The 23,705-nt window shown below is 40.4% G+C and overlaps 2 protein-coding genes across 14 annotated transcripts in view; one reads left to right on the forward strand and one right to left on the reverse strand.

Moving 5' to 3' along the window:
- dlgap1a (discs, large (Drosophila) homolog-associated protein 1a) overlaps window positions 1–23,705 on the forward strand; it is a 766,490-nt gene that overhangs the window by 629,803 nt on the left and 112,982 nt on the right. For 12 of the 13 annotated variants that reach the window (XM_072570364.1, XM_072570355.1, XM_072570359.1 and 9 more), the window contains one exon: window positions 20,612–20,635. The exons of the other annotated variant lie outside the window; for it this stretch is intronic. In XM_072570364.1, coding sequence (XP_072426465.1) covers window positions 20,612–20,635 — 24 coding nt within the window. The remainder of the gene's footprint in view (window positions 1–20,611; window positions 20,636–23,705) is intronic. 13 annotated transcript variants of the gene reach the window in all.
- LOC140477095 (homeobox protein AKR-like) overlaps window positions 1–23,705 on the reverse strand; it is a 285,068-nt gene that overhangs the window by 88,415 nt on the left and 172,948 nt on the right. The gene's annotated exons all lie outside the window — the stretch shown is intronic.

A 23,705-nucleotide genomic window follows, 5' to 3' on the forward strand; every position in this document is an offset into this window, starting at 1 on the left:
GTTAGAGGGAGGTTATGTCTGTTAAATTTAACTGAGTTTTTTGAAAAGGTGACTGAATAGATTGATGGAATGATTTAATTTATGTGGTTTATATGGACTTTACTAAAGCCTTTGACAAGGTCCATCATGGTTCAAAAGATAAGAGCCCATGGGATACAGGGCAAGTGGGCAAACTGGTTCCAAACGTGGCTTACAATTATGAGGCAATGGGTGATGGTGGAGGCTTGTTTTGTGATTGGAAGTCTGTGACTACCACAGGGATCAGTGCTGGGATCCTTGTTGCTTGTTATGTACATTAATGACTTGCTGTGAATGTAGGGGGTATGATTAGTGAGTTTCCAGATGACATGAAAACAGATTGTGGTGTTGATAGGATGACGATCTCAAGGCTACTGTCTGATATTGATCAGCTGGTGAATCGGACAGGGCAGACTGAATTTAATCCAGGTATGTGTGATTTGGGAGGTCTAATAAAGGAAGAATAGACACAATGTACACAATGCACACAATGGCCCCTACGGAGTTTTGAGGAACAAAGGGATCTTGGCGTACAAGTCCATAAATCCCTGAAGGCACAGATAGTCAGAGTGGTGAAGAGGGCATATGGGATATTTTCCTTCAGTTAGCCCAGGTATAGAATATCAGAATATTGGAGCAAGGAAGTCTTGTTACAAATTTATAAAATATCGGTTGGGCCACAGATGGAATGCTGTGTGCAGTTTTGGTCACCACACTGTTGGAAGGATTTTGTTGCATTGTTGCAGGGTGCAAAAAAGATTTCCTGGGATGGGAAATCGAGTTATGAGGAGAGACTGGATAGGTTGATTTGTTTTCTTTGGATCAGGGGAAGCTGAGGTTTATAAATTGATCTCATTGAGGTATACAGAATTATGAGAGGCAGGAACAGAGTAGATCATGATAATTTCTTCCCTAGACATATCTAAGACCAGAGGGCATAAGTTTAAGGTGAGGTGTAAATGGTTTAGAGGAGATCTAAGGAAAGATATTTTTTCATCCAGTGGCTGGTGATATATATATATATATATATATATAAAATATATGTGGATTCTGGTACCTGAGAAAGCAGTAGAGACAAGTACTCTTGCAACTTTTAAAAAGCATCTGGATGAGCACTTAAAATGCCAAGTAAGCTGCAGGTAAATGGGATTAAGTGTAGTTTGGTATTGGTGGTCAGCATAGACATGGGTCGAAGGCCCTCTTTCTATATTGGATGACTCTAAAAATAACATCCATAGAGATTTCACTGTAGAAGTCATGTAATGCAGTATGTCATGTCCTCCTCTGTGCAAGAAACTTCCATTCCAGGATTTGATGATTTTGGAAGGTAGTTTCGAAATGTGGCCAAACAGATCGACTGCCAACTTGTAAATATATGAATGACAGGCAGTAAGTGTTACAGAGATTCCTGGTCAGCCATGTGGTGGAAAGTAAATGAAACCTCTACCATCACCATCCATAGCTCCAGGTATTGCATGCATGCAAAAGTATACATTGTCACAATAACTTGGACTCCTTGTTGGCGGGACGGGGAGGGGTGTTTGGGGCAGTTGATTCACATGGTAGCGCAGCCAGTGTAGTTTGATTGATGTTAGCAGCACAGTGATTGGTACCCGTTTCTGGCTGGGCTGTCTCCATGCCCTACATGTGTGGAAAATGTGGTACTTTGAATCAAGCCTGCATTTTGGCAAGTAACCAGAGAATGAAGAGACAATCCCCTGTCCACTACTTTATTTCTTTTTTTCAAAAACATTAATGAGATTCATCAAGCATGATTTACTCTTTACAAATCCACGCTGCGTCCCTCTAATCAGCTGGAAATGTTCAAAATGCTCAATCACCCTATCCTTAATTGCAAATCTCTCATAATTTGCTGACAACAGATAATTGGTCTGTAATTTCCTGGTTTCCTTATCTCTCATTTTCTACGTAAGAAATAACATGCATAACTTTCCAATCATAAAGAACTGTTCCTGAATCAAGAGAGTTTAATGACCCAAAGTTTGTTGTGATGTGTGTTATACAGGAGAGGGAGGTGGAGAAGCAGAAATGTTTATAGAGTCTTCTGAAGCTTGACCTTTTTAAAACTGTTAATATTTTAAAATGTCCCATTTAATTTAAGATGATACTGAATGTGTGATGACGCTGTGGCTTTAAGAAGTGTGTTTTGCCCTGGTTTCTTTTAGAGAGAGAGACTGGCGACAGGTGCCAAGCAGTCTATGAGAAGATAAGCAATTTGTGAGTCCTTGTCTTTCAATAAATTTGAACAATATAAGCAACCTCAATGAGTGTGATCACACTCTCACAGATCCAGGATTTTCAGTTAGCTTTTGGCAGTTGTTGCTGAGTCTCAGCAGGTTGGAAGGCAATGAATCCCTCCAGGCTGTTACATTCTCTCTCAGAATTGTCTTTTGATTTTTTTTCCTGGATTGGGCAACTGAAAAGATGTTGTGAAACTTGAAAGGATTCAGAAAAGATTTACAAGGATATTGCCAGGGTTGGAGGATTTGAGCTATAAAGAGAGGCTGAACAGACTGGGGCTGTTTTCCCTGGAGCGTCAGAGGCTGAGGGGTGCTCTTATAGAGGTTTACAAAATTAAGAGGGGTATGGATAGGGTAAATAGACAAAGTCTTTTCCCTGGGGTCGGGGAGTCCAGAACTAGAGGGCATAGGTTTAGGGTGAGAGGGGAAAGATATAAAAGAGATCTAATAGGCAACTTTTTCATACAGGGGGTGGTACGTGTATGGAATGAGCTGCCAGAAGAAGTGATGGAGGCTTGTACAATTGCAACATTTAAGAGGCATTTGGATGGGTATATGAATAGGAAGGGTTTGGAGGGATATGGGCCGGGTGCTAGCAGGTGGGACTAGATTGGGTTGGGTTATCTGGTTGGCATGGACGGTTGGATCAAAGGATCTGTTTCTGTGCTGTGCATCTCTATGACTCTATAACTGCATGTGAAACAGTCTATTTTCTGAATTTGTCTTTTGCCAAGGGTGTGTTTATGGGATGTTACTAGGTTGGAACAGTCACTTAGTAATAGCTGCTGTATTTATTATTCTGTTAAGTTTTCCAACAGAGTTAAGTTATTCTAAGTTCCACTTTCTTTTGATGTATTTTAATTGTAATGTTTGAATAAATAGTGTTTTTCTTAAGGTCGAGCATTTTGACCAATTGAATTGCATCTGGAACACAGTTCCTCCCTTTTTGTTTTAAAATAAGAAAAAGATAGACACAGTCTAAGCTCCCTTCTTTATATATCTTGAGGGGGTCTGGTCTTTTCTATAACAAATGTTCCAGATCAAGGGGTCTTGGTCATACTAAACCTTTGCCCAGCGACAGACCCATGTGCTTTACTTCTCAAGTGGGAAGAAACACAGCCAAGATCAATTGAAAATCAAATGGCTTGACACAGAAAAAAATGATGACCAGCTTTTGGATTTGGAGACACAGGGTCGAAGCATGGAACAAAGCAGGGTAACCTGTTCGTATGTTAATGACTTGTCTGTCAAAGTTTCAGTTGGTAACGAAGAGGAGACAATGGCTGAGTATTATCATCATTAGATTATTAATCCAGAAACTCAACAAATGTTCCGGGGGACCTGGGTTCAAATCTTACCATGGTAGATGATGATGTTTGAATTGAGAATCTACTGGAATTAAAAATCTACTGATGACTATGAAACCATTGTCAATTGTTGCAAAAGCCCATCAGATTCACTAATGACCTTCAGGGAAGGAAATCTAACATCCTTACCTGGTCTGGCCAAAATGTGACTCTCAATAATGTAGTTGACTCTCAATTACACTCTGAGATTGGCCTAGCAAGCCATCCAATTGTATCAATCTCTATCAAATCTCAAAAAAATTGAACTGGATCAATCATCTGGCATCAACCTAAGTTTCGGAAACAACAACGGCAGAAACAGCCCTGTCAACACTGCCCAATCCTCCTTATTAATACCTGGGGGCCTGTGCCAAAATTGGGAGAGCTCTCTCACGGACTAGTCAAGCAACAGCCTGACATAGTCATGCTCATGGAATCATACCTTACAGGCAATGTCCCAGACAACACCATCACCATCCCTGGATATTTCCTGTCCCACCAGGATGGCAGATACAGCAAAGAGGTGGCAGCACAATGGTATACAATCAGGAAGGAGTTGCTCTGGGAGTCCTCAACATTGACTCCAGGTATCATGAAGTCTCACGGCAGCAGATTAAACATGGGCAAGGAAACGTCCTGCTGGTTACCACATACTGTTCTCCCTCAGTTGATGAATCAGTTCTCCTCCATGTTGAACAATGCTTGGAAGAAGCACTGAGAGTGGCAAGGGTGTAAAATATACTCTGGATGAGAGATTTCAATGTCCACCACCAAGAGTGGTTAGCAGCAGCATTATTGATTGAGCTGGTCAGGTCCGCAAAGAAATAACTACTAGACTAGGTCTGTGGTAGGTGGTGAGGGAACCAACAAGAAGGAGAAACATACTTGACCTCATCTTTATCCATCTGCCAGCTGCAGATGCATCTGTCCATGCCAGTATCTGTAAGAGTGACCACTGAACAATCCTGGTGTAGACAAAGTCCCACCTTCACATTGAGAACAACCTTTGTCATGTTGTGTGGCACGATCAGTGTACTGAATGGAATAGATTTTGAACAAATCTAGCAATTCAATACTGAGCATCCAGGAAGTGCTGTGGGCCATCAACAGCAGCAGAACTGAACTTCAATGTGATATGCAACCTTTTGTCCCGGCATATCCCCTACTCAACCATTACCATTAAGTCAGGGCTCAACACTAGTTCAATGGAGAGTGCAGGAGGGCATACCAGGAGTAGCACCAGGTATCAACCTGTGAAGCTACCAAACGGGTCTACTTGCATGCCACACAGGATAAGGACCAAGTGATAGACAGAGCTAAGTGATCTCTCAACAAATGGATCAAATCTAAACTTTGCAGTTCTGCCATATCTAGTCTTGAATGATAATGCACAATTAAACAACTCACTGGAGGAGGAAGCTCCACAAATATCCCTGTCCTCAATGATAGAAGAGCCCAGCACATCAATGAAAAAGTAATGGCTGAAGCATTCACAGCAATCTGTAGCCAGAAGTGCCAAGTAGATGACCAAATCTCTCCTCCTCCAGTGATGCTGAGCATTTCATATACCAATTCACTCTGTGTGATATCAAGAAACAGTTGGACACACTGGATACTGCAAAGGCTATGGACACTGACAACATTCTAGCAATAGTACTAAAGACTTGTGCTCCAGAACTTCCAAATAGTCATATGATACAATAATAATGGAGTTCGTGATTAATGGAAAATCATCATCTATCAATTTGCCTGAGCCATAAATGAGGCAAAGATATTCCCCAAAATGGAAAGTGATGTTCACCCAATACTTAAGAGTGTGGAGGGAGAAAGGGAATTGGTGACTACCAAGCAAACAAAAAAGAACAGGCAGGTAGTGCAAATATCCCTTGCATGCACTCCATTCTTAAACCAGCATTTTGTTCTGAATACTGGTCAAAATGATAGCTCATCTGTGGACTATAGCCTAGAGCCAGGTTTGAAGCATCACAGGTGGCTCAGCTGTCCCGGGGGTACAACAAAGGCAGAAGAGCAATAGGAATAGGTGATTCAATAATTTGAGGAATAGAAAGATATTTCTGCAGATGCAGGCATGCATTGAAAGTGATATGTTGCCTCCCAGATGCCAGGATCAGATATTTCACTGCATCCTGATTGGGGAGATTGAATAGCCATCATTTGTGGTCCACATTGGTACAAACAATATAGGCAGAAAAAGTATGCGGTTATGGAGTCAGAATTTAGGGAGCTAGATAGCAAGCAGGACCTCAAAAATAGGAATAGAGATAGAGGAAGCTGGATAGAGATAGAGGAAGCTATGTGCTGAAAATTTTGTCAAACATTAAGATTGACAAGTCGCCAGGCCCGGGCCAGATTTGTCCTCGGCTGCTTTGGGAAACGAGTAATACAATTGCTTCGCCACTTGCGAAGATCTTTTCGTCCTCGCTTTCCACTGGAGTCGTACCTGAGGCCTGGAGAGAGGCAAATATAGTTCCTCTCTTCAAGAAAGGAAGAAGGGAAATCCCTGGCAATTACAGACCAGTAAGTCTCACGTCTGTCATCTGCAAGGTGTTAGAAAGGATTCTGAGGGATAGGATTTATGACCATCTGGAAGAGCATGGCTTGATTAAATGCAGTCAACACAGCTTTGTGAGGGTCAGGTCATGCCTCACAAACCTTATCGAGTTCTTTGAGGACATGACTAGAAACGTTGATGAGGGTCGAGCTGTGGATGAGGTGTATATGGACTTCAGCAAGGCCTTTGATAAGGTTCCCTATGGTAGGCTCATTCAGAAGGTCAGGAGGAATGGGATTCAGGGGAACTTAGCTGCCTGGATATAGAATTGGCTGGCCAACAGAAGACAGCGAGTGGTAGTAGAAGGAAAATATTCTGCCTGGAAGTCTGTGGTGAGTGGCGTTTCACAGGGCTCTGTCCTTGGGCCTCTATTGTTTGTAATTTTTATTAATGACTTGATTGAGGGGATTGAAGGATGACACAAAGGTTGGAGGTGTCATTGACAGTATAGAGGGCTGTTGTAGGCTGCAGCGGGACATTGACAGGTTGCAGAGATGGGCTGAGAGGTGGCAGATGGAGGTGATAAATGCGAGGTGATGCATTTTGGAAGGTGGAATTTGAAAGCTGAGTCCAGAATTAAGGATAGGATTCTTGACAGTGTGGAGGAACAGAGGGATCTTGGGGTGCAGGTACATAGATCCCTTAAAATGGCCACCCAAGTGGACAGGGTTGTTAAGAAAGCATATGGTGTTTTGGCTTTCATTAACAGGGGTATTGAGTTTAAGAGTCGTGAGATCTTGTTGCAGCTCTATAAAACTTTGGTTAGACTGCACTTGGAATACTGCGTCCAGTTCTGGTCGCCCTATTATAAGAAAGATGTGGATGCTTTGGAGCAGGTTCAGAGGAGGTTTACCAGGATGCTGCCTGGACTGGAGGGCTTATCTTATGAAGAGAGGTTGACTGAGCTCGGACTTTTTTCATTGGAGAAAAGGAGGAGAACAGGGGACCTAATTGAGGTATACAAGATAATGAGAGGCATAGATAGAGTGAATAGCCAGAGACTATTTCCCAGGGCAGAAATGACTAACACGAGGGGTCATAGTTTTAAGCTGGTTGGAGGAAAGTATAGAGGGGATGTCAGAGGCGGGTTCTTTACACAGAGAGTTGTGAGAGCATGGAATGCGTTGCCAGCAGCAGTTGTGGAGGCAGGGTCATTGGGGACATTTAAGAGACTCGTGGACATGCATATGGTCACAGAAATTTGAGGGTGCAAACATGAGGATCAGTGGTCGGCACAACATCGTGGGCTGAAGGGCCTGTTCTGTGCTGTATTGTTCTATGTTCTATGTTCTAAATCTCCAGATTACTTCCAATACCACTTCTCAGTATAGAAAGAGGAAGAAAAAGCAGATGCGTGTGTAACATTAAGGGTGATTGGAGGATAGTTTTTGGTTCTTGGGACATTGGGACAGGCTATATAAGAAATGGGATCTGTGCAGAATGGATTGGCTGGGACTGAGTTCCCTGCAAGTGTTATACTAGTGCTCTTGCGAAGGGTTAAAACTAACTTGGCAGGGAGGAGAAAGTGAGGACTGCAGATGCTGGGGAATCAGAGTCAAAAAGTGTGTCACTGGAAAAGCACAGCAGATCAGGCAGCAACCAATGAGCAGGAGAGTTGACGTCTCAGGCAGAAGTCCCTCATCAGGAATGTAGAGGGGGAAGGGTGAGGAGAAATGAATAGGGTGTGGGGCTGAGAGGAAGGTAGGTGGGAAGTCCGGGGCTGCCTCAATTGCCAAATCAAAGCCACCACCAACTGGAGGAAGAACGCCTCATCTTCTGCCTCAGAACCCTCCAACCACATGGCATCCACATTGACTTCACCAGTTTTAAAATCTTCCCTCCCCCAATTTCATCCCAGATCCAACCCTCCAACTCAGCACCACCCTTTTGAACTCTCATACCTAGCCACCTTCCTTCCCACCTATCTACTTCACCCTCCTCACCAACCTATCACAATTACCTCCTACTTATTGCCTTCCCAGATACCTTCCCCACCAGTCCCCCCCCCCTTTTCTCCCTCCACATTCCTGATGAAGGGCTCCTGCCCGAAACATTGACTCTCCTGCTCCTCGGATGCTGTCTGATCTGCTGTGCTTTTCAAGGACCACATTTTTCGTCTCTAACTTGACAGAGCCAAGAGATCATGTCAGAGGTGTGCACAAAAGATGTGGAGAGATAGATGGCACATGAATAAGGAACAATAATTTAATAGTTGGGGTTATAAGGAGAAAAAAAGCAACTCTTAAAACAGGGGTACTGTGCATATTTGTGGTAACTAAGATTGATGAATTATTAGCACTGGTTATCATGTAGAAATACAATGTGTGACTATACTAGAGACTTGCCTTGAGACAAGAGAAATCGTTTAAAATTGAGAAGGAAGAGGTATTAAATAGAGTGTATTTAAAATGAAAAAGGCACTAGGAATAGATAAGATACTTTCAAGGATACTTAAGGAAATGGGAGTGGGAGTTGCAGAGGCACTGTCGATAATTTTTCAATCTTCCTTATACCCAGCTTGTGGAGACAGTCATTAGGAAAATTGTGAATGTCACACTCTTGATCAAATCAGTGTGCAAAGATAAGCCCTGCAGCAATGGGCCAGTTAATTTATCTCCATGCTGAAGAAAGCTCCCATAAATAATGTTTCAGGACAAAATAATGTTTACTTGGGCAAATGTGGATTTATAAGTTTGTCAGCATGGATCTCTTAAGAGGAAATCATGTTTAATTAACTTGCTGGAGTTTTTTGAAGAGTTAACAAAAGAAATTGTGGACAGACTTATGAATAAATTCATAGCTCATCAATTAAAAGGCGCAGCACCAATAATAGATATGTAATTTACTGACAAGAAATAAAGAGTTAGTGGATGTATTTGGAGCAGGAGAAATGAGTATCCTGGAGATCCCCAGGGCCAGTGTTGGGACCCTTGCTGTTCTTGATTTATATCAATGACATGGACGTTAATGTACAGGGTACAGTTTCAAAGTTTGCAGATAATAAAAACACGGAGGCTGCATTGTGAATTTTGAGCAGGATCATGTACAAGATAAGAAGCATAACGAAAAGATGATGGAATGGGTGGATAGGTGGCACAAAATGTGAAGAAATGTGCATTCATTAATTGTGGTAGGAAGAACACAGAGAGGCAATAAAACATAAAGAATAAAACTCTTAAGCAGGTGCCGATGCAGAGGGACTTGGATGTGCATGGGCATAAGTCACTGGAGGCGACAAGACAGATTGAGAGATGAGTTATTGAAGTATGCAGTCTCCTAGGCTGTATTGTTTGGCTTGTAGCATACAAAAATAAAGAAGTTACGTCAAATTTATATGAAACATTGGTTCATTCACAATTATCAGGAGTCTGAACAGAATGAATAGGGAACAATGGTTCCCACTTGTGGAGGGATTGAGAACAGAAGGGTACAAATTCAAGCATTCGATAAAAGAAACAAAACTGACATGAGGAAATTTTTTTTCATGCAGTTAGTGGTTAATGTCTGGAATGCAATCCCTAAGAGTATGATAGAGGCAGATTTGATGGAAATATTCAGAAGAAAATTAGATTGCTGTCTGAAATGAATAATGTGAAGGGTTATAGAGAGAAGGCAGGGGAATGGAACAAAGTGAAACGCTCATTTGGAGAGCTGTGCATACCCGATGAGCCAAATGATCGCCTTCTATGTTGCAGTAGTTCTGTGGTTACCTGTAATGTGCTTCATAAAGTGTACCACAGTAAACGTATTAAATATCCCAAAATGCACAGACACTGGATTCCATCATATTATTTTATGAAAGAAATCTAATTTTCATTTAAATCTGCTTCCACAGTTGCTCCAAGCGACCTACTTCATTCATTGTTCACTTGTTGAACCATTTGTTCACTGAAATAATAACCCATAGTTTGCTGTGAAAGTAACTGTGAAGTGATCAGCACTGGCTGCTATCAGGTGTAAATGTTAAAGTAACTTCAATTGACAGTGGATGTGCCATTAAAGGCAGAAATAAAAATGTTGGAAGTGCTATACTGCATCAACTTGTGAGAACAATTTTGTCTGTTCTCTCTCTCTCTCTCTCGCTCTCCCTCTCTTTCAATAGATAATATTTCTTTCCTTGGCTTTATTTCACTTTCTGTACCAGATTGGGCATTAAATGTATTTCCTCTAAGTTATTGTCTCTTCTGTGCCCTTTAACCTATAAGCCTTCAAGCTAATTGGCCAAGCAGGTACATCAACACACCTAGATATCTAGTTTCCCTATGTTGTTAACAGTTCACATCATCTTCAACAACTTGCAGTGCAAAAATTTATAAAACCTGGAAAATATGGGAAAGTTGAACTAATCACGAATACTTGAAGTATAAGTTGTGGATCTCTGTTTTTATTGTTACAAACAAATTACGGTGTACATGGTCCCATGGTGTACATTATCCTTCAAACTTCTCTTTTAAAATCCAGAAGTATCACCTCTCAACTTTCTCTTTTTCAATGACAATATACCTAGTTTTTTTACTCTTCCATTGTTCAATTAATTTATTTCCTTAGATACTTTGCTTGACCTCTTCCGTCACCTTTCAATATCTGCACAGTATATTTCTTGTCTTGATGAACTCAAAGTTGTTCATGGTGTCTCACATCCAGTTGCACCAATGAATTATAAATTTTGAAGATTTTCATGAAATGTGAGCATTGCCGTATAATTGCCCGTCCCTAAATGTCCTGGATATGATGGAAGTGAGCTGCCTTCCTTAAACGTGGCAATCCACATGCAAGCACACCCACAATGTTGTACAGGGAGGTTTTCCAGAACTTAGACACAATGATAGTGGTATTGTTACAAGACAGGATGGAGTGCAACTTCAGGCACCCTCCAGATTAATTGAATTCCAATGCGTTTCCAGCCCTTGTCCTTCTAGGGGATAGATATCACAACTTAGAAGAATGCTGTTGAAGGAGCCTTGGTGAGTTGTTGCAGTGCGCTTTTCAAATGGTACACATTGCTAGCACTGTTTGTCATTAGTGAAGGGAGTGAATGTTGAAGTTGGTGGATGGGGAACCAATCAAGCAGGGTGCCGTGTCCTGGACTGTGATAAAGCTCTTGAGTATTGTTGGAGCTGTGCTCATCAAACAAGTGGTGCGCATTTCATCACAGGCCTGAATCACCCTGTAGATATGATCAAGCTTCAGGGAGTCAGGAGGCGAGATAGCCTTGTTTTACCCAATGCCACAGAACATTATTGTGACATCTTCAACAAAGTGTAATCAGGTCCCTGAAATTTCTTTCTTTTTCCATGCACTTAATTTTCTATTTGAGTAATAATACCTTGCTGAATATTGTGCCTCCATGTGAAACATTGTAATTCTCTGCATCGAATCTCATTTATCACCTGACCGCCATATTAATATATTCAGTTTTTTGCTAACATGAGAAGCATTCCGTAACTACAGAAATGTAATGATAGTGAGTCATTATGTTCCACCATGTCACCATTCTCCCTCATTTATGAAGCATTATCTCTACAGGAAATAAAATGCAACCTCCAAATCTATCTCATCAGGTCTCTATGGACTCCAGTGATGTCAATAAGACCATGAGCCTTGATTTTTAACATTACCCAGCTGTGAAAATGGGTAGCCTTTGATTGAAATAGCAATGCAGTACTAATAGAGTCATACAGCATGGGAACAGATCTTTGGTCCAACTAATCCAAACCGATCATGTTCCCAAACTAAACTAGTCCTACTTGCTTGCATTTGGCCCATATCCATTCAAACCTTTCCTATCCATGTAATTATCCAAATGTCTTTCAAATGTTGTAACTGTACTTGCATCCACCAATTCCTCTGGCAGTTCATTCCACATATGAACCACCCTGTATGTAAAAAAAAATTGCCCCTCATGTCATTTTTAAATCTTTCTCTTCTCACCTTAAATCTATGTCCCTGGTTTTGAATTCCCCCACCCTAAGGAAAAAACCTTTACTCTTCACTTTACCTATGTCCCTCAAAATCTTATAAACCTGTATAAGGCCACCCTTCAACCTCCTATCCTTCAGTAAAAAAAATCCCAGTTTTTTATCACTGAAGCCTTCCATTACTGGCAACATCCTGGTAAATCTTTTCAGAACCTTCTCCAGTTTAATAATATCTTTCTTATCGGGGCAGCACAGTGGCTCAGTGGTTAGCACTGCTGCCTCACAGCACCAGGGACCCATGTTCGATTCCAGCCTCAGGCAACTGTCTGTGTGGAGTTTGCACATTCTTCCTGTGTCTGTATGGGTTTCCTCCGGATGCTCCGGTTTCCTCCTACAATCCGAAAATGTGCAGGTTAGATGAATTAGCCATACTAAGTTGCCCATAGTGTGAGGTACATTGATCAGGAGTAAATATGGGGGGGATGGGTCACTCATCAAGGGGGTCGGTGTGGACTTGTTGGGCCAAAGGGCCTACTTCCATACTTTAGGGAATCTAATCTAATCTAAACAGGGCGACCAGAACTGTTCACAATATGCAAGAAGAGATCTCACCAACGTCCGGAACAACCTCAGCATGACAAAGGCAGTGAAGGGAAGCATACCAAACACCTTCTTAAGCACCCTGTCTACTTACTATCTTTTCTGGTGCATTTTGAACAATGCAATTTACAGAGATGGGAGAGACATCCTTGACAGTCACAGGAGGTCTCATGAAAATAATAAAATTTCATCCTTTACACAATAAAGCCCTCAATGCTGAGCAAAACATCCTGCAGTCCCACCTGGTCTACTCTGTGACATGCAGATTCAGTGTCAAAGAAGGCCTGGAAAATGAAATAATTTAACTTTTCTTCAGCACTGTTATTGACCTGTACTCTTGTCCTTCGACCTTCTAGACAAAGGGAGACCAGTTCTTCTTAGGCAAGGGAATCAAGAGGCCAGACAGGAACGTGGAACTTAAAACCCAAAGAGAACAGACATGATCATATTGAAGGGCAATGCAGGATTGAGGGGCCAGATGATCTACTTCTGTTCCTAGCACGTGTTTGAATGCCCTTCCAGATGTCAAAATCCAGGTTTATCTTTCAGAAGAATCAAAGCAATATTTTTGTTGTGTTATTGTTTTTAGATATTTTCATTACGTGTAACAGTATGCACATTAAGTCAAATGACTTGAGTTTTTTCGTGCTGCACTCAAATAGTTTCACTAAACTTTAGGCCAAAAGTCTTGAAAATTAAGGTTTAACCAGATGTTTATCAGTCTGACTCCTTACAGTCATTGAGAGCATTGGCTGAAGAACAATTCAGACATGTCATTTATAGTCATATTGCTGGAGGGGGAGGAGATGGTAGCATCATGGCAAGGTCACTGGTCATTGGACATTATCCCAGAATCCCAAAATCTGAATTATTAACAGCTTAATGGTGATTCTGTAACTGTTGACAGTTGTCATTAAAACTCACCTGGTTCAATAACGTTTTTTAATCATAGAATCACTACAGTGCGAAAGGAAGCCATTTGGCCCATCAGGTCCACACCAGCTCCCTGAAGAATATCCCACGCAGACCTGCACCTCTACCCTTTCCCTGTAACCCTGCATTTCCCACGGCATATCCATCGAATTTGCACATCTTTGGCTTGTGGGAGGAAACCCACGCAGCCATGGGGAGAATGTTCAAACTCCACACAGACAATTGCCCGAGGGTACAACTGAACCCTGGTCCTGGTGCTGTGAAGCAGCAGTGCTAACTGCTGAGCCACTGTGCTACTAGAAGGAAAGGAAATCTGCTGTCATTACCTGGACTGATGATATGTGACTCCAGACTCTTAGTAATGTGGTTGATTCTTAAGTGTCCTCCCAGCAAGTAGGGAAGGGCAATAAATAAAGGCCAAACCAATTACGCTAACATCCAATAAACACATTTTTAAAAACCCCAGAATAATTACCCAAGACAGATGTCTCAATTTGTACAGGAAAGTGGTGCTGGAAGAGCACAGCAGTTCAGGCAGCATCCAACGAGCAGCAAAATCGACGTTTTGGGCAAAAGCCCTTCATCAGGAATGCTGGCCTGCTGCTGTGCTTTTCCAGCACCATTCTAATCTAGACTCTGGTTTCCAGCATCTGCAGTCGTTGTTTTTACCACATTATAAACTCATGGCTATTGTGTTTCCATATACCCACTATACACTCGGTATATGATCAATGGACTGTCTCAAAGCAATGACATGCATGAATTTGCTTTTTAAAAAAATCTATTTATAAATCCTGCAAAGCAATGCATTCTTAAAGCCCTATAAGAATATCAATTAAAATATTAATAACAGGCACTTTCGCCACTTTACGCCTCTAGATCAAAGCAAAATATTGCAGATTCTGAAAATCTGAATCAAACACAGAGAATGCTGGAGAAACTCAGCAGGTCTGGCAGCATCTGTGGAGAGATAAACAGTGTTAATCTTTCATGTCTGATATGACTGTACTTCAGAATTGAACATTTCAGACTCAAACCTGAACTCTATATCTCTCTCCACACCTGCTGAGTTTCTCCAACATTCTCTGTGTTTGTTTCAGATTTCCAGCATCCACAATATTTTGCTTGTATATGCTATTGGGTTATGCCTTTTGTAAACAGTAAGATGTTCTCTGTCTAGTAACCAAACAACAGCATATTTAAAGGTGGACTCTGATTGTCGCGAATTTAGTCAACACAGGAGCCTATGAGGAATCATTGGTGAGACACAATTCTGTGATTTCCACTTTATTTCTATTTCTGGCAGTTTCTACCACTCCAGAGTAAGGGTGTGGCAAGCTCTTTTACATGTAGCATTCCTTTCTTTGCTGGCTCCATTATGAGCTTGGTCACTCCAATTACCTGCACCATCCTCCCTTCCCTCCACCCCCCCACCAAACATTTCTATGGAATTGGGCCCCTTTAACAACGATGTGTGGTTCATAGTGCTTCAAATTCATCATGAATTACTATGGATCCACAATCTGAAAATAAACTGCTCTTCGAATTCTTTCCTTGATAGACATTAAAATTTAAAAATAATCTTTGTTTTTAGTTTCACTGCTTACATCTAAAGTGTAGGTTAAGTGTGTTTCTGTCTGCCGTGATAAGAAAATATAAAAACATTCTTCCAGTATTGAGATTTATTGGAATAACTGGGATTATGTATTCAAAACTGAAGAAAATGGTTGTGAACGCAACTGTCACAATCTGAATTATTTAAATGTTTACAGCCCTTTCAAATTGGATTGCAGAGAAAATAAGACAGGCCATCTGGTGTAACCTAGAAAAATAATCTGGTCTTGATGTTTCAGTGGACTTCATTATCTGAAACAATAAAGGTGTGTTATAACAATTGAGCTCATTATGTTTGACTGAGTTTGATAGATAGTTTTAAGGAGTTATTTAAGGATTATCTGTTTTTGATCCAGACTCTCATTATATGTTCTTAGAACATATAGACTGCTTCAAATGGTTTATACATTTTTGAGTAGATGTTTTGACTGAGGATTTTTTTCAGTATGAAATGTGTTTGAATGTGACTGTTAGATTGTGGTAAATTTAATCTTGTCTAATGTTAATTTCAAAGACATGGCTCCTGAGATCTGCTGAAGTGCATACTAAGTGTTTAGATATGGAATTTTTATGGAAGGCACAGAGGCAGCACAGAGGCGGAGAATTTAGAGTATATAAATGAGAATGGGACTTGGCATGGTAATGAAGGCTTGAAATCCTTGTATTCATTGCAACATAATCCCAGTAAAAAATATAAAAAATTAGATTCATTGGAGTACTTTTCTTCTTGGAGAAATTGAGTTGATGTATTTAGTACCATAGGAAGCATTTTAGCCTGCCAGCCTAGCCATCTGTTCAGTTCTGTGGCAACATCAATCCTTTGGGAAAGAGTGTGTCTAAGGAGGCAGATCTGGCAAATCAGGAGGTTTCCTAACTCGACTTTGCCATTCCCTTCAGAATAACCAGGCCAGGCTTATTTATGAAGGCAAAGAGCCTGTTTACCTAAAGGCATCTATTCTGTAAAGATTAAATGTGGAAAGTTATACGTTCTATTTTTCCAAATTGAAAATAAATTATAGAAGTAATATATCTTTTTTATACATAATCTGATTATTTCAGTTTATAGAAATTACTCATCTCTGGAGATTTTGCAAAGGCACCTTACACCATCTGCTTAAATGGTGATGGTATCAGTCTATGATTAGAGACTTATGCTGAGCTAACATGTAAAACGATGAAGAAAATCACTGCTTAGCAGTATCATGATGTGTTTTCCAATATATCATGCTTTGCTGTCCAGGCTTCATGAGAATTAAAAGCACCTCTCTGCTGTAATCGTTTGCAGAGTTGTGTTCTTAGTATTCAAGATGTAGATATAACTGGCAACTGTTAGAATGTTGCAGTTTTTGTCATTTTAATTTCCCTTTGTCTCTTGTGATTATATTTTAGATTAGCCATATATGTTGTGAATTGTTGGTAAAATATTATGTAAGGTAATGTTCCATTTCTTATATGTGTGACTCCAGATGGATCTCATTTATTGGGCTAAATTTGCTGCTCATCTTACAAATAAAAAGTCTCATGTTGGAGCATATTATAAAAGGGGAGGTGATGGCCTAGTGGTATTATCACTACACTATTACCTAGAACCGCAACTAAAATTCTGGGGACCTGAGTTTGAATCCTGGCATGGCAGATGGTAGAATTTGAATTCAATAAAAATCTGGAATTATGAGTCTAATTATGACCATGAAACTGTTGCTGATTGTCAGGGAGAAAAGCCCATCTAATTCTCTAATGCTGTTTGGAGAAGGAAACTGCCAGTCTTACTTGGTCTGGTGCTATATGTGAGTCCAGATCCAGAACAATGTGTTTGACTTTGCTCTCTGGATAATAAATGCCAGCCTAATAAATGTCCATATCCCATGAATGAATTAAAATATAATTATATCGAATACTGAATATCAGGACTGGCTCAAAGATTTACTGCTGTTCACTGACTCAAAGTTTATTTACAAGGTAAAGAAATACCTTGTACTAATAGTTTCTGTTATTGATGTCTTAAAGATCTTGGTAGAAGAGGATTTCAGTTCAGAAATAGTGATGTCTTACTGCAATCTTACACAACTTTTTTTAGACTGCATCTGGTGTAATGCATGCAGTTATGTCATCTTACCTAAACAAACTGTACTTGCTATAGAGGGAATGTAGTGGAAGTTCATAGACTGATATTGGGGATGGGTTGAGAGTGTGGTGCAGGAAAAGCACAGCAGGTCAGGCAGCATCCAAGGAGCAAGAGAATCAATGTTTTGGGCAAAAGCCCTTCAGCAGGAATATTGGGGGTGGCAGGGCTGTCCTATTTGGACAGATTGGTTGACAGGTGTTTCCTAGAAGCTTATGGGAAGCTAGGAAAGAGATTACCGAACCCCTTGCTGAGCTATTGATATCATTGGGTAAGGTGCCGGAAGACAGGAGGTTAGTTAATATGATGCTATTATTTAAGAAAAGTTGTAAGGAAAAGAACGGGAACTGTAGACCAGTGAGCCTTCCATCAGTGGTGGGTACGTTGTTGGAGGAAATTCTGAGGGACAGGATTTACATGCATTTGGAAAGGCAGGGACTGATAAGGGATAGTGAACATGGCTTTATGCATGGGAAATCATGTCTCACTAACATGATTGAGTTTTTTGACAGAGAAGCTTGATGAACGCAGGGCAGTACCCAAACAAAGCCAAACAAAGAATCCTAGGTGTACAAGTGCATAGAGACTTGAGAATGGAGTCAGAGGTAGATAGAATCATAGAAGCCCTACTGTGTGGAAGCAGGCCATTTGGTCCATTGAGTCCACACCGCCCCTCCAAAGCGTATCCTACCCATCCTATCCCTGTAATCCTGCATTTCCCATGTCTAATCCATCTAGCCTGCACATCCCTGAACGCTATAGATAATTTAACATGGCCAATCCACTTAACCTGCACACTTGTGGACTGTGGGAGGAAATCGGATCACCCTGTGCAGACACAGGGAAAATGTGCAAACTCCATCGACAGTCGCCCAAGACTAGAATCAAACCCAGTTCACTAGTGCCGTGAAGCAGCAGTGCTAACCACTGAGCCACTGTGCCGCCCAAGCAGAGTTAGCATTGAGCCAAGTGAATATATTCAGATTGCATATCTATCCCATTTTTACAGCATCAATATTTCAACTGCAAAGTATGGTAACAAGTCAAGAACTTTTGAAGAGAGGGCTAGTTTAAATAAACACCATTTGACTAGCTGCATTTATAATCACGCAATTCTAATTTCTTAGGAAGCTGTAGCATTTACTTCCGTTATCCTCATTACCTGTTTAAAAGGTCAAATAATAAGTTTTAAAAAGTAGCATTGCCCACATTTAATATGAGATGTAGTGCTATATTGACATGTCTCAGTAGTAGCGCAATGCAATAATTTTCTCACACTGGTGGACTCTAAATAGATGCACAATCGATATAGACCACTTTCTGTTACCTGGAGAACTGTAGTTATATTTTTGGTATAAATATTACTTTTTAATCAGTTGACCTGATGCAGAAGTTGAAATACAACTATATGCTCATTTCATCTTGACTACACACATTAATGTCACCATATCTCCTTTTCCTATCAAATATATCATGGCTGCTGCAGTTATACTACCCACAGAATGACAGACACAGGCCTATCAACAACACCTTGTCACACCAGTGACAGTGGATTTTAAAATAATTGCATTTCTTCACTATCTGATGACAAAAATCTGAAGCTGACAAGAAATTATTTAAGATAGAAATAAAGTAGTGACAGAAGTAAAGAAGGTGTTAGTATGCTTGCCTTCATTAGTCAGAACATGAGTAAAGAAGTCGGGACATCGTGTTGTGGTTGTATAGGACATTGGTGAGGCCACCTTTAAAATACTGCATACAGCTCTGGGTGTCCTTCTATTGGAAGATGTTAGATTAGAAAACCAAAGGTTCGGATTATAGAGTAATACAGCATAGTTTGGAGTTCAAATCTTCCATAAATGTAATGTAAAACTGAATTCTAACTGTATGTGGTTATCTACAAAGGAATTTGTCATCAAATCATTGCACTAGAAATTATTTTAGGATTATTAATCAGTTTTACAGTGTGATTCCTTTGCACTTAGAGGGAATACTGAAGTTATTGTGTTCAGCCTCCATTCCAAACTTCCTTCCCTGCATATTGACTCCATCCCTCTCTATGGCAACAGTTTTGAGACTAAACCAATCTACTTGCAGCTTTGGTGTCATTATTGGACCCCAAGAGGGTGTTTCTGGTTACATTATCATGCCATCTCAAAGACAGCTATTTTCTACATCTCTACCTTACCCCCTATGTGCTGAGATGGTGAGCCCTGGTTCGAGACTCCCAACCAGGGAAAATATCCTCCTGCATCAGACTGTCCAACACTATTAGAAATTTATACATTTTAGATTCCCACTCATCCTTCTGAACTCTAGTGAATACAAGCCCAGTCATAGAGTTATGAAGTCATACAGCACAGAAATAAATTTTTCAGTCCAACTTGTCTGTGCCAAACAGATATTTCAATCTGACCTAGTCCCGTTTGCTTGCATTTGGTCTATATCCCTTAAAGCCTCTTCAGAGTATTCATATCATGTTACTGAGTAAGCGGGGCTACAACTGGCAGCTAGCATGCCTGACTCTGATGTTTTGCCACCTTGAGATATTGATTGTTGTGAGGTTACCACCAACAGAGTGTTTTGCCAGATGTAACAATGTTTATGTCACCTCAGTAAAATAACAAACTGAGTTTGAATATTTTGGTATTGAAGAATCCAACAGACCTTGGGCCAATTTACCCACCCATTTGTTTTCTGCTGTGAGGACAAGACTAAAATACCTTTTATACCTTACATACCCACGCATATTGCAGGGCAGATTGCACTTTTTGAATACCAACAAACTCTAACTGCTGAATCCATTTAAATTATTGAATGAGACTATCCAATTGCTGGAGGTCACTTGCACAGGTAAGCTGACTTTGAACAGTTGACTGCCCGAATTAAAACAATCATCCTCATTTAATTAGATAAGTACCATTAAACAACATGTTCCTTTGTTTTGCTTACTTGCTACGTACTCTGTAGAACAATTAATGTTTCCATTTGTAGAAAATAAGCACAGGAGTTTAATGCAAGAAACCATAGTGCAGCTCATTTGCTTGATATTACAGTGTTTGAAAGTGGTTTAGATCCGGTGACAACATGAGTACAAAATAAGACCTTAAAGACTTCTTCAATAGTTATGTTATGCCCATGTATATGTAACTTCTGAAATCAAAATAAAAGGAAATTTGATAACAAAAAAAACCTAATTGTACATATGTTGCTTTTTGACATTCTAGCAGCAAAACAAGCAAAGTATAATTGTAAGTATAGTTATTTACAGATTCTATTAGAAATGTTGGGATAGAGAGCTGATAAAATGTGTTAAGATATTGTTACCCCATTTTCATTTGATAATCATGATGTATATTGTACTCGATATAACATTTATTTAATTACGTAAAAATATTCCTCAATTTATTTTCCTGAACAGTAACTGGTGAGGCTTAACTGAAAAATGCAGCTACAAGACCATTATAGAATTACAACCATTTGAAAGTGAAACCTCTTGCTTAAGTTGTAATATAAAAGGCAATTTAGTTCATTCAGAAATTACTGCCAGACATGTTCATTCAGACACTGATCATTAGTTAAAAGATTTGAAAATGAAAAACCATAAAAATGAATGCTTGTTTCCCCAAGTGTCTCATCAAATCATGCTAACTAAGAAAGTTTCAAGCTTGATCCTTGATCTGTGACATGAACTGCCCTCAGTTAGAGCAGCAGTGTAATCATAGCCTTTAGCTATCCTAAATTAGCCAGCTCGCTGTGATTGCTATTCACTGATTCATGCTGGAAGGTCTGTCTGTTGATGTGCAGATGTAAAGAGAGAACAAGATGGTATACAGCTGTGACGCTTTGCAAAGCTTACCAGTACTCAGTCTCCAAGTTGATATATCGAGAATGGCTACTTCAACTAATGTACCAATGGAACACTGACATACATGATATTATTTGCAAGTTAGATGAGAAAAGCAGAAAGGGGTGTGAAAAGCAGCTCAATAAACAAAACCTAACTAAAGTAGGAATTATCAGTATCAGACTTCTTGTTTTACACTTTAACATCTATTTTCCTTGCCCAATTGTAATTTTCCTCTGCCATCAAGTCATAGACTAACTCCTAACTCCATGTTAATTCATTATGTCAATCTTACTGATGTTAGAAGAAAGCGAAGCATTATGAGGTTATAGAATTTACTTTTTTAATTCATCCATCTGTGGGTTTGTAAGTTTGTAAAGTGGGATTTAAGTTTGTAAAATCATGATGGAGTGAATAGCCAATATCTTTTCCCCAGGGTAGAGGACATAAGTTTAGAGTGAGAGGGGAAAGAGACCTAAGGGACAACTTGTTTCATGCGAAGGGTGGTGCATATATGGAATGAGCTACCAGAGAAAGTGGTGGAGGCTAGTACAATTACATCAATTAAAAGACATCTGGATTTGTAAATGAACAGGAGGGTTTAGAGGGATATGGGCCAAATGCTGGCAAATAGGACTAGATTAATTTAGGATATTTGGTCAGCATGAACAAATCGGAGAAAAGGGTTTGTCTCCATGTTGTATGACTCTTCATGGCTAGGCCAGCATTTATGACCTATCCCTTTGAGAAGGTTACAGTAAACTGTCTTCTTGAACTGCTGCATTATATCTGCTATAGATGTCTGCACAGTGCAGTTAGTGAAGGAATGGTGGTATGGTTCAAGTCAGGAATTTATGTGAATTAGAAGAGAAATTTTCAATTGGCAATTTTCCCATGCATCTGATATCCTCGTTCATTTACTAGCTCATGCTGTGTAGGTGGTGTGCAGACTTTGAAGAGACAAAAGGTGATTTAAGATTAGATTCCCTACAGTATGGAAACAGGGCCCTTCTGCCCAACAAGTCCACACCGACTCTCCGAAGAGTAACCCACCCAGACGCTTTCCCCTACCCAATATTTACCCCTGACCTGGCAATGTACCATGGCCAATTCACCTGACAGATGCACCTATTGGATTGTGGGAGGAAACTGGAGCACCCGGGGGAAACCCATGCAGACACGAGGAGAATGTGCAAACTCTACACAGACAGTCACCCAAGGTGGGAATTGAACCCGGGTCCCTGGTGCTGTGAGGCAGCAGTGCTAACCACTGAGCCACCATACCACCCTTACTCACCACAGAATCCCTAGTCTGGGATGGCCATTGCTGCCACAGAATTTATATGCCTTGTCCAGCTCATTTTCTCGTCAGTACATTGATAATGAGGAATTCAACGAAGGTAACACAATAGAATGTCAAAGGGAAATTAATGAAGTCTGTCATCTTGGAGATTGGTATTACCTAGCACTGTGTGTTACAAATGTTACTAGCCACTTATCAGCCCAAAGCTGGATGTTGTGAGGTCTGGTTGCCCATGGATGACTTTAGTATCTAAACAGTTGAAAATGGTGCTGAACATTGTGCAATCATCAGTGAACATCCTCACTTCTGACCTTAATGATGGAGAGAAGGTCATTGATGAAGCAGCTGAAGATGGTGGGACCTAGGACATTCCCCTGAGAAACTCCTGCAGAGATATCCTGGAGCTGAGATGACCATCTTCTTTTTTGTGATAGGTTGATACCAACCAGTATTAGTATATTTCCACTTCTATGCTCCCTCCTCTCTGATTCCCTTTGGTTCCTGTTTTGCTATGGCTCTTTAATGCTATACTTGGCCAAATGCTGCCTTGATATCATGCACTTTTGCCTTGCCTTACCTCTTGTGTTCAACGCATGTGTTTAGATTGAGGCTGCATTGAGATCAGGAATTAGGCCTAGTGAAACCCAAACTGAGTGTCTGTGAGCAAGTTATTGGAAGTGGTAAGTGCCACTTGGTAATGATCCCTTTCATCACTGGGCAAGAGTAGACTGATTGGTCATTAATTGGCCAGTTTGGATTTGCCCTGCTTTAAGTGTACAATCAATACATCTTCAAAATTCCATATTGCTGGGTTAATAACTTCACTGGAGTGGTATGGTTAGAGGCACAGCTATTTCTAGAACACAAGTCATCAGTCCTACTGTCAGAATGTTGTCTGGGCCCATAGCCTTTGCAGTATCCAGTGCCTTCAATTTGTTTTTGATATCACATGGATTGTATCAAATTGGCTGAAGGCTGGCATCTGTGATGTTCAAGTGGAGGTCTAATTGGATCATCTACTCAGCACTTTTGGCTGAAAGCATATACAAATGCTTCAACCCAACCTTTTACACAAATGTGTTGGGCTCCCTCATCTTTGATAATGGGGGTATTTGGAAGCATTCTGCTCGATAAGACAAAGTTCCGAAGGAATTAAATGCATAATTATGAC

This window comes from Chiloscyllium punctatum, chromosome 5, assembly GCF_047496795.1.
Source record: "Chiloscyllium punctatum isolate Juve2018m chromosome 5, sChiPun1.3, whole genome shotgun sequence".
Lineage (NCBI taxonomy): Eukaryota > Metazoa > Chordata > Chondrichthyes > Orectolobiformes > Hemiscylliidae > Chiloscyllium > Chiloscyllium punctatum.